This window comes from Canis aureus, chromosome 6 (genome assembly GCF_053574225.1).
Source record: "Canis aureus isolate CA01 chromosome 6, VMU_Caureus_v.1.0, whole genome shotgun sequence".
NCBI classification, from domain to species: Eukaryota; Metazoa; Chordata; class Mammalia; order Carnivora; family Canidae; genus Canis; species Canis aureus.
In genome coordinates, this window is record NC_135616.1 from 2894833 (window position 1) to 2907227 (window position 12395).

General features: G+C 35.1%; 1 protein-coding gene across 4 annotated transcripts in view; it reads left to right on the forward strand.

The window, feature by feature from the left end:
- CEP76 (centrosomal protein 76) overlaps positions 1-12395 on the forward strand; it is a 29633-nt gene that overhangs the window by 14112 nt on the left and 3126 nt on the right. For 2 of the 4 annotated variants that reach the window (XM_077899889.1, XM_077899892.1), the window contains exons 9-12: positions 1938-2104; positions 3650-3983; positions 5854-6071; positions 6865-8431. In XM_077899889.1, coding sequence (XP_077756015.1) covers positions 1938-2104; positions 3650-3983; positions 5854-6071; positions 6865-7003 — 858 coding nt within the window. In that variant the 3' untranslated portion in view covers positions 7004-8431. Of the gene's footprint in view, positions 1-1937; positions 2105-3649; positions 3984-5853; positions 6072-6864; positions 8432-12395 lie in introns of those variants that run through there. The other 2 variants (XM_077899890.1, XM_077899891.1) reach the window with 2 other exon arrangements.

Consider the following 12395-nt stretch of genomic DNA (forward strand, 5'->3'; position numbering starts at 1 on the left):
AAATTTCACTCATAATTCTATTGCCAGTTTTTCGCCTTTTAAAAATATTTTTGTATTTTTCTCCTGTGTATATATCATTTTTTTCCATAACTGAGGTATAAATAAAATTTTGTGTGCTGCTTTATAATTGAACATTATGCTATGAACATTTTCCCATGTGTTAACTACAGTTTTTATGATCTCCATTTCTTAATGGTTGGATAAGTGTAAAGTTTTCTTTAGTTGGTATACAAAATCTACATAACTATTTTGCCATTGTAGTAACTATTTCTTTTGGCTACAGTAGCTTGCTTCTAATTTTTTTATATCTTTGTGAGTGAATTTTTTTTCAATGAATATTGGGAGTACTATTATGTTTCTTTTGAAATTTTTTAGTATAAAATCTCACTATTATAGAAACTACTGAATCTAAAAGAATGGATATTATATTTTTTGAAAGTCCTATTGAGATTTTATCTATTTTATTTTTTTATTTTATTTATTTTTGTTTTTTTTTCTTTAAGATTTTATTTATTTATTCATGACAGACACAGAGAGGGGGGGGGGGCAAAGACACAGGCAGAGGCAGAAGCAGGCTCCATGGAGGGAGCCTGACATGGGACTCGATCCTGGGTCTCCAGGATCACGCCCTGGGCTGAAGGCAGGTGCTAAACTGCTGAGCCACGGGGGCTGCCCTATTTGTTTTTTTAATATTTTATTTATTCATTCATGAGAGACAGAAAGAGAAGCAGAGACACAGGCAGAGGGAGAAGCGGGCTCCATGCAGGGAGCCCGACGTGGGACTCTATCTCGAGTCTACGGGATCACACCCTGGGCTGAAGGCAGCGCTAAACCGCTGAGCCACCCGGGCTGCCCATATTGAGATTTTAAAATGGTATTGGTTCTATTATAGTTGATCAAAAAGCAGCTGTGTAGAGCCACTAATACGAAATCACCCTTCCTGCTAACATTGAACTTAATAGTTTTGGTTTTGTATATTACCTATAGTCCTGCACTTAAATACATACCTTTATATAATTGTAGCCTTACTGTTTAATATTTTGATTTTTTTTACAGATTATCAGATATTTTCTGTTTTTGTAGCTTTCATATTTTTAAGTTGTAAAAGTAACATAATGTTGTTAAAATTTAGAAAATAGAAGGGAAAGTAATAGAAAACCTCCCATAATTATAGCCATTGTTGACATTTTGCTGTTCTTTCACTCATTTTTTTCTAGTATGTTAATGCCTTAAAATGATCACATATAGATACCATAACTGATTGTTTTAAGTTTGAGTATTTTCCTCTGTATTTGCATTTCTTGGTGTATCATTTGTTATCTTGTCTGTTCATGTTCTTTAGCTATTCATCTTTAAAATCCTGCTGCTTTTCTTCCTCTAAGTTTTTAAATAAACTTTAGAATAATGCCCCCTTTCCAAGTATGATTATCAGATTTGTGAGCACTGACTTTGTAAACTAATTTAGGTTCTTCTAAAATTAGTGTATTCTTACCCCTCTCCTTAATTGTTTCAGCTTAACACTAGACTAATGATTAAAAGTGAAATTTAGGGGTACCTGGGTGGCTTAGCCGGTTAAGCATCTGCCTCCACTCAGGTCATAATCTCAGGGTCCTGAGATCAAGCTCCATATCGGGCTCCCTGTTCAGTGGGGATCTGCTTCTTTCTCCCTCTCCCTCTGTGCTTGGTTTCTCTCACTCATTCTCTCTCAAGTGAATAAATAAAATCTTAAAAAAAAAAATTAGGAGTGGCTAGCTGTCTCAGTCAATGGAGCATGTGACCCTCGGTCTCAGAGTTGTGAGTTTGAGTCCCATATTGAGTTTATAAATCACTTCAAAAAATCTTTTAAAAAATGGAATATTAATAATGCTTTTTAGTTATAATTTTGTATTGAACATTTAATGAGAAAATTGTGAAGGAATAAATAATTCATTTTCTAGGGTGACTGTGAAGATCATGCTAACCTTCTGTGCAGCCTTCTTCTTGGATATGGATTAGAAGCCTTTGTCTGTGTTGGGACTAAGGCAAAAGGAGTACCTCATGCGTGGGTTATGACCTGTGGAACTGATGGAACCATCACTTTTTGGGAGAGTTTAACAGGACACAGGTTTGTCAGTCATATTTACAAGGATATTAAAATAAAGATGGGGATCCCTGGGTGGCGCAGCGGTTTGGCGCCTGCCTTTGGCCCAGGGCGCGATCCTGGAGACCCGGGATCGAGTCTCACATCGGGCTCCCGGTGCGTGGAGCCTACTTCTCCCTCTGCCTGTGTCTCTGCCTCTCTGTGACTATCATAAATAAATAAATTAAAAAAAATTTTTTTAAATAAATAAAATAAAATAAAGATGTAAATTTTTTTTTTAAGATTGTTTATTCATTCATGAGAGAGAGAGAGAGGCAGAGACATAGGCAGAGGGAGGAGCAGGCTCCTCACAGGGAGCCTGATGTGGGACTTGATTCCAGAACTCCAGGATCACGCCCTGGGCTGAAGGCAGGCAGTAAACCGCTGAGCCACCCAGGGATCCCAAGATGTAAATGTTTTAAATTAAGGATTCTTTGTTGGGATCCCTGGGTGGCGCAGCGGTTTAGCGCCTGCCTTTGGCCCAGGGCGCGATCCTGGAGACCCGGGATCGAATCCCACATCGGGCTCCCGGTGCATGGAGCCTGCTTCTCCCTCTGCCTATGTCTCTGCCTCTCTCTCTTTCTCTCTCTGTGACTATCATAAATAAATAAAAAAATTAAAAAAAAAAAAGGATTCTTTGTTTATATTAGATGGTACTCAAACGCACAAATTAATAATTTTCATTATTAGAGCCTTTTTATGACCAAGCAAAAGATTACTTCAATTAAAACAGCTCTTAATTTGAAGAAAATTTGTATACCTAAAATATTCTTTACCAATATAATATAATAATATTAATATATTAATATAATATAATATTGGTTAAAAAATAATTTATTTTAAATTTTGTAATTGGCATATGCTTTTTCTAATGTTTTTCCCCAAGCCTAAAAATAAATTGAGGTTGTAAATCATGATTTCTTTTGAAAATTTGATGTCACCAATTCCACATTGGTAAATTCACTGTATGCTTTTCTTAGCTCTTTGGACTGCCATCAGATTTTGAAAGAGTTCGGTGTTCCCTCTTTCCTGGAACCATCTCTTTCCTTAGCTTCTACCATAGCATTGTCTTTCAGTTTTCATTATTCCTTTTTTTTTTTTTTTTTTTTTAGTTTATATTATTCCTATCTGGCTGTTCTTACTTCACCTTTATCTGATCTACAAATGGAGTTTCTAAAGGCATAGCCCTGGACCATCTTCTTAGGTTTTTTAATTTTCCCCTGGTTGATAATCATTTTTGTTAGTTGTACCTATTAATGTATAGCTAAAGTATTTTAATTGTGCTATTTGAGATGAATGATTTTGATCTTAATGGTTATACATAGAATATATTCTCATGTTGAATAAAGTTGATTTTTATATCATATGTGCCATACAATTACTGTAATAAAATTGTAGAAATATAAGAAAAAACAAGTATTAAACTCTAGTCCTGGGAAATAGTTATAGCCCTAAATATCTTTCTTAATAAATGTTACCATCTTAATTTTTAAGTTTTTACTGTATAAAATTATACTTTACTTTTTTTAGGTACATCCACAAACCTGCCAATCCTGATGAATCTCCAGTTGCAGAACAGCCCAAACCTCTGTACCCATATCGAACAATTGGTTGTGTTTTCAATCATCAGATGTTCCTGGGAAATTGTCAGCCCTCTGACTCAGTAGAAATCTGTGTATTTGATTTGAATGATGAATCCAAATGGAAACCCATGAGTGAAGAAGCAATCAGATCTGTGTGCGCTCCAGGAGCTACAACATCCCTTCCTCCTTTTCCCCCTCTATGTGCATCCACAATTGATGCTTCAGTAACAAGTAATGAAATAGAAATGCAGCTAAGACTGCTAGTGTCAGAACACAGGAAGGTAATTAACACTGATATTTGTAGTTTCATGCATTTTTTTTCATTTGTTTATGTATTTAACAATAATAAGGGGAGGAGGGCAGCTAGGATAGTACCAGTCACTGTTCTAGCCCTGAACAAAACAAATTTAGTTCCTGCCTTTAAGCTTGTAGTTTTGAAAGTCATGAGAGTTAGGTTCTGAGACCAAAAGTTTCCAAACTCACTAATATTTTTAGAATTTATTACTTCTAGAAATGAAGAGTGGTAAACTAGTTCAGACTTTTGCTGAATACCACTCTTTGGATTTATTTTTCTGTGGAGTACTTAATTCATATTATTCCTACTGAAAATACTGGGTTATATTTTTTTCATAATCATTTTTTTCCAGGTTGGTTTTATTTTGCCCTATCACATGAATTTAGCTGGATGTAAAATTATATTCTCATTCTAGTTTTAATTTGCATTGCCCTGATTATTAATGAGATCAGTCCTCTTATTAGCCATTTAGATTTCTTTTGTGCATTAGACATAACAAACATAAAAAGATATAAAAAGATTAGTATATTTTAAGAATTTTTGTTCATTGGAAGAAACCAGTCAGGGAATGAATGAAAACATGATTGGAGTGGGTGCAACACATAACCATCAAAGGACTAGAATCTCAGAAGACTTATTTCTAATTCATCTTTTGGGATTCCATAATAGACTCTCCACCTTCAGTGAATCCTGTTTACTGTGTTCCTTGAGGGCATCAAAGGCAAAGTGATTTATTAACTATGTTTTCTGGGCTTCCAATTACTATTAGTTTGGCTTCTAAAATCTGCTCTACTCACTTGCCAACTCATCAAAGCTTTTAGAAGTGTATTTTGGAAAGTAATCTGGCACTTATAGTTTGTTCTCAGCAGTAGGTTGTTCAAGGACCTACTTCACTTACACTGCGGAGAATGAAAGCCCCTCATTACTGCATCTTTCCCTCCATCACTCATACTATACTGCCTTTTAGTTTTCCTAGGTCTTGTTTACAAATAAGACCAGTATTTTATTGTAATAGGAATTTATGTAGAAAAAGAAAACAAAAAACTGAGCTAGATGCTAGTGTTGATCATTAAGTTAATGGTGCCTGTAAGCCAGTAAGTGAGATTTACTTTTCACCACAGAAAAAAAGATAGATGAACATAGACCTTTGGGGTTACTTGGAACCAGCTAAAACCTTGAATACAAAATCAGGAAATGGCAGAGATCTATTATGATAATCAAAATATTTAGAATTTTTGAGAAAATTTTTTTTGTAACAATGTTTTTAAAATATCACGTGTATAGATATATGGAGTTCATTTCATACCACAAGTGAAATCTTAAATGCCTTCAACATTCTATAGAAACATGTTTTAAGCTCCCTGAAGGCCTAAAGCATATCTTTTCACCTTTATATCCCTTTACGGTATAAAAGTTAGTATTATCATGTAATTCATTTGTTGACTTTTCTCTCCTACTATAGTTGAATTTGTGTTGGAACAATTAAATTAAGCTGATTCAATCTTACTCTTTAAATAAAACGTGATTTCAGATTTCAGCAGCACTGTGTTTTCCATAGTAGGACTGTTCCATGTAGTATTTTCTAGTGAATATTAAGGAAGTACAGATTTTTGACCCTTTACTAACATCAATGTATTAAAAGTTTTTTCTTTTTTTTACTTCTAAGTAAAACCAGGTACCTGTAGTTCCTTTATTTGTACGTGTCCTTATCATAATAGAAAATTTAAAAAGTTATGATGGGGTTTATATTAAAATATTTTTTATATTTTAAATGTATTAAAATCACCAACACTTATAATTGGTTATTAAAATACTAGTATATTTCACCTTTTCTTTTTATTTTTCGATTGCTGTAGGATCTTGGGCTCACTACTGTTTGGGAAGACCAGCTTTCCTATCTCTTATCACCAGCTTTGGCTTCTTATGAATTTGAGCGTACGACAAGTATATCTGCAGGCAATGAAGAATTTCAAGATGCCATAAGGAGGGCTGTACCTGATGGTCACACATTTAAAGGGTTCCCAATACATTTTGTCTATAGAAATGCAAGGCGCGCATTTGCTACATGTCTTCGGTAAGGTGGAATTTATGAATTTGTAAATGTTAACTGTCTTAGGAATTTAAAGATTTTTTAAAAATTAATTAATTAATTAACTAGAGTAGGAGATGAGGGCAGAGTGGGGATAAGCAGACTCTGTGCTAAGCATGGACCCAAGTGCGGGGGTGGATCTCATGATCTGAACTGAAGATGAGAGACGCACACCCTACTGAGCAACCCAGGTGTCCCTATTAACCTAGACTTTTAGCAGTCTGTTAGTCTGGTCGTTTAGGAATGACTTTAGAATCACGTGAACTTTTATAATGATTTATTTTCCTTGCCACAGATTGTGATTCATTAGGTCTGAAATGTGGCTCTAGGTAGTTGGAATAATTTTCCCGTTGGTTTTGGTGCAATCTCAGCTGAGGATTTCTAATCTTATCTAGTGTAATTTTTTAAATTTATAGACTGAGAAAATATTGTGTAATTTCAATAGCTAAACCAAAATCATAGGGCTATTGATAACAGAGACTAGATTTTTGTGTGTGTGTTTTTGTTTTTTTTTTTAATTGGTGTTCAATTTGCCAACATATAGAATAACACCCAGTGTTCATCCCATCAAGTGCCCCCCTCAGTGCCCATCACCCAGTCCCCCCACCCCCTGCCCACCTCCCTTTCTACCACCCCTTGTTTGTTTCCCAGAGTAAGGAGTCTCTCATGTTCTGCAGAGACTAGATTTTTAAAAATTATTTTAAATATGGAATGGACTTATTTGGAGATAAAGTAAAATCTGTGTTCACTTCTTAATTAAATAAGTTTTCTTTTGTAGGTCTCCTTTCTGTGAAGAAATAATCTGTTGCCGTGGAGACCAGGTGCGACTGGCAGTTCGTGTCCGAGTGTTTACTTACCCCGAATCTGCATGTGCTGTTTGGATCATGTTTGCTTGTAAATATCGCTCGGTATTATAGGACTAACATTTCTGTAAGAATCTACCTGTGTTTTATTGGAATTTTACACATTGTACATTATAGCTGTTTAGAGGTTCATTATTTTAAAAATCACATTTTGGCTTGGATGTCATATTTCACTTTTGTATATACCTGATAATAGTTTGAAAAAAATCATGTGTGTATTTAAAAATTAAGGATAAAAAACTTGTAAAGCCTGAGTGGAATTTAGTATAAATTAAGTGTCTATTTTAATAAATGGTACATTGTTTACAGGTATTCAGTAGTTTATGAATAAAATAAAATTTACTCAGTTTTCTTTACATTAACAGGTAATCAGAGAGAGGTTTATTTGTCTAAGGGTTTGAGCCATAGAAAAATCAATATGATCATTATTTTTCATAGATTAATGATTAATGGGATTATTTTATATACATTAGAAATTAACCTCACAACAGATTTGTTAAATAGGTGAAAATACATTTTGATGAACTATCACTTTTGTGGCTTACCCATTGGCCATAGGGATATTTGTGACTTTCCAGGGATTTATGGGAAGATTCTGATGCAAGAGTAGGAAAAACTGATACCAGAAAAGCATAAATATTAATAAAACAAATCTCACATAAAGATAAATGAATAATTTATAAATACATTAGTTTGATTCATTATATAAAAATGAACTGAGTATTTTAGAAGAAGCTCACCATACCCTTTTGTTACGACACTGATATACTGTTTTCTGTAATTATTATTGGCAGTCTGTTGCTGATTCTCGGTAGTCAGAGGATTCATTACTGGCCTCTTTATGGATTCCATCTTATGAAATCACATTTGTTTTTCTTTTTTCCTTTTTTTTTTTTTCATTGTGATAAAAACACCAGAGTATATGCAATTACTCTAAATTGGAGAATCATTATGTGAGGCCCCTGAAAAATGAGCATATGTGAGGGACTCCATGCTGATATTTGCTTTAAAACTGAGCAAGTTTTAGAAGTTAGTTTTAAAACTGAGCATCAAAAAAGCAGTAGTAGTTTGACTTTTTGTAAGAAGCTGCATGACATAATTGATAGATTGGATTGCCCATTTAGCATCTGTGCATAGATCTTGATTCAGTTGCTTCATCTATTGGTCTTTTTAAGAAAGCACTGTGGGGGGATGCCTGGGTGGTTCAGTGGTTGAATGTCTGCCTTGGGCTCAGGGCCTGACCCCGGGGGTCCCAGGATAGAGTCCCACATTGGGCTCCCTGCATGGAGCCTGCTTCTCCCTCTGCCTCTCTCTCTCTCTCTCTCTGTGTCTCTCATGAATAAGTAAATAAAATCTTAAAAAAAAAAAAAAGCAGCACTTTCTCTAAAAAGAGGGGCACTTGGATGGCTCAGTTGGTTAAGTGTCTGACTCTTAATCTCCTTGATCTCAGAGTTGTGAGTCTGATCCCCACATTGAGCTCCACGCTGGGCATGGAACCAACTTAAAAAAAAACAAAAAAAGCCAACAGTGTGTACCAGTTGGCTATGCAAATTACTCTTTTCATCACTTAATTGTAAATAAAATGATTTAATGTTTTTTTAAAAATGAAAATCTAGAGATACCCTAAAATTTACCTTTTGTTTATTTTTACATATGATGAATATTTATGATTTAACTTATTTTTAAAAATCTGAAAATATCCCTCTACTTTCAATTTTCATTGAAAACAGTAATCAGATATTCTTGTGAGACTGACATACCTTTAGAGAATTAGCATAATAAGAATTGAGACTTTTTTACTTTGTTACCAGAATTATTCATAAGGTATCAATAGGGAAAATTGCTTATAATTTTCAGCTTTTGGAACAAATTATTTATGGGGCACTAAAGGCAGACATGTTAAGATTAAGGCTATGTTATCTTTGAGGCTGGGTGGACCAGAAAAACACATGTATATTCATAATGCATCTTTGGTATAAATTCTAAAATAAATTTTCTATTTATGCACTTTAATAGACTCCAACATGAATAATTTTCTGTAAAGGTGGTTTATTTCAAAAGATTCTTTTAGTGAATTTATCATTAGAATTCTTATTACTAATGTTTCTTTTTAAAAATTGAATTTGCATTGTCTGTTTAGCTGTCATAAAAGTTGTTTTCCTATTAAAAATGTAAAATAATTTTTATATGTCTTTATTCTTTTTGACAATATGTACACTAATACAGTCCTCTATACATTTATATGTGTGTGTATATAATATATAGGTGTATTTATTTAGTAGAAGATTATCAGAAACCTAGAAACTTCATTACTCAAGCATGAGCCTGTTGAATAAAACTTACTAAATTTAGTTCCAATAAGTGAACACTCCAAATGCCTTGGAACTTTTTTCTACTATTGAGGTGTACATTTTTTGATATGATCTGCAAAAACACCTGAAACCTAGCAGTTCTGGAAAATACATATTTGAAACCCACTTTTCTACTTCTTAACAAAGACAAGATTTGGGGGATCCCTGGGTGGCACAGCGGTTTGGCGCCTGCCTTTGGCCCAGGGCGTGATCCTGGAGACCTGGGATCGAATCCCACGTCGGGCTCCCGGTGCATGGAGCCTGCTTCTCCCTCTGCATGTGTCTCTGCCTCTCTCTCTCTCTCTCTGTGACTATCATAAAAAAAATAAAAACAAAAAAAAAGACAAGATTTGGGATCCCTGGGTGGCGCAACGGTTTAGCGCCTGCCTTTGGCCCAGGGTGCCATCCTGGAGACCCGGGATTGAATCCCACGTCGGGCTCCCGGTGCATGGAGCCTCCTTCTCCCTCTGCCTGTGTCTCTGCCTCTCTCTCTCTCTCTGTCTGTGTGTGTGACTATCATAAATAAATAAATAAAAATTTTAAAAAAGTGGAAAAAAGACAAGATTTGAACCAAATGAAAAGTAGGCTTTATATTTGAAAAACTTGCTATTAAAGTAGTATTCTGTGCTATATAACTGACCATCAGAAGGCATTAGTTCCAAGTTGCCGATTTAGGACTTTTGATTTCATGCTGTGCTAAAAAACATAATTTAGGTTAGACTACAGTTGTCAGGTTTTTAATTGTTTTTGACTATTAGATAACAATTTTGTCCTTTCTACTTAAAGAGATAAGTACAGGAATTAAATGATCTAATGATCTAATTTTAAACGTGCTCTTTTAAGTCAATTAAAAAGTAGCATTGCTTTCTAGCTGTTGTTTCTGTTGATAGTGAAGAAATAATTTGAGATTAGCCAAAGCTTATATAAAATGTAAAAAACAAAATAGACAAACATATAAACTAGAAGCCATCTAATTTTGAAGAACCTAAATTGTTTATAGCATATTCTACATTTAAAACACAAGTTGAGGGCAGCCCGGGTGGCTCAGCAGTTTAGTGCTGCCGTCAGCCCAGGGCCTGATCCTGGAGACCCGGGATAGAGTCCCACATCAGGCTCCCTGCATGGAGCCTGCTTCTCCCTCTGCCTGTGTCTCTGCCCCTCTCTCTCTCTTTCTGTCTCTCATGAATAAATAAAATCTTTTTAAAAAATAAAAAACAAGTTGACTTATAATCACTAATGCATATAAATGTTGGGTATTAATTAATGTTTTCTTCTGAGATTTGGTTGGCATAGTCATAATTACATTTGACTTGTATTTGGTTTGTGAATTAACTACATGACACCAGTGTTGAAGTAGTCATTGATATTAGGAGGGAAATAGAGGAGGTTATTAGCTGGTCATTAGTTCACAATATATTCTTTCTCTTAAAGATTTATTTTAGAGAGAGTGAGCAGTGTGGGGAGGAGAGGTAGAGGGAAAGGGAGAGAGAATCCTTAAGCAGACTCCATGCTGAGCACAGAGCCCAATGTGGGGCTTGATCTCAGGACTCTGAAATCATGACCTGAGCCGAAATCAGTGACTGACCCACCCAGGTGTCCCAGTTCACATATATTCTTAGGAAAGATTTTGTCTCTGATTCTACTGAATTTAGACTCCTATTAATACTCCGAAGCAGATATTTCCTAGTGCTTTTGAAGATAACTAGTTTTGTTTTCATTTTTGTTTTTTTTGGTTTTGTATCTGAAACTAGAGTTTTAATTGTCTTTATATATAGGCTGTTTTTATACATGATTTAATATTTCATGGCCTAAAATTACAGGATTTTGGACTTGAAAGGAGTCTTAGGTCTTCTAGTCCACATAATATATATAGTAATGAAATGGAGATCTATAGAGAAGTGAAGTTCCCTGTCCAAACACATATAATTCAAATAGCAGATCTGCTCTAAAATCAAGTTCTGGCTTTGAGTTTACTCTTTTGCTCTATCTGTATAATGTGAGTTTTTCTCTCTGTGGGCATTATTGGGTATGACCAAGTAACCATCCAACATAGAATGGAAAATTTTCATTTTAGTGGTTGTACCCAAGACATAGAAATATGGAAGGCACCTGTCTTTAATGGTACTCATAATATAACCTATCAAAAATTACGGTTAACATTTAGGGTATCAAGTCACTGACATGAGGCCAGAATTACTTTTTAGGGAAGATGGCCTAGGGAAGCTGAGGCCCTTAGAGGGGCAGTGAGCTGCTTAAGATTCTTGGTGGTGTAGAATTCGACTATTTGTATACCTAAGAGAGATTCAGTAAACTGAGATCCAGGGATAGTCCCAACTAACATGCACCTAGAAAATATTTTAGTCCTATTGTCTGTATTTTGAGAGCATTATTCTGAAATTCTGAATTTATTTACAAATTAGATGTAACTGGTCAGTTGTTACCGAATTTTTACAACATCTTTTCCTTGTACACCATGGGAATGGGAGCAATGGGACCATGAAACTAGAAGATGATTGTCAGAAGTTAGATGATCTATTTGATTTGAATATAAGCAAATAGATTTTATCATTAATTCAGCTTTATTGACATAATTTGCCTACCATACAATTAACCATTTTTTTTCTTCCAAGTTTTTATTTAAATTCAAGTTAGGGGCACCTGGGCGGTTCAGTGGTTGAGATCTGCCTTCGGCTCAGGGCGTGATCCCAGGGTCCTGGAATCAAGTCTGGCATCAGGCTCCTCCCATGGAGTCTGCTTCTCCCTCTGCCTGTGTCTCTGCCTCTCTCTCTCTCTCTCTCTCTGTGTCTCTCATGAATAAAAATTAAAAAAATTTCAAGTTAACATATAGTGTAGTATTGGTTTCAGGAATAGAACTTAGTGATCACTTACATGTAACAATTCACTGTTTCAAAGTGTACAATTCAGTGGTTTATACTATATTTGGGGATACAACTATCATCCATCAATATTAGAACATTTCATCACCTCAAAAAGAACCCCTGTAGCCTTTAGCTATTACTTTCCCATCTCCCCATTCCCTCCCTCCTTGTTCCCTAGCCCTAAACAACCACTAATCTACTTTCTATGTAGATTTA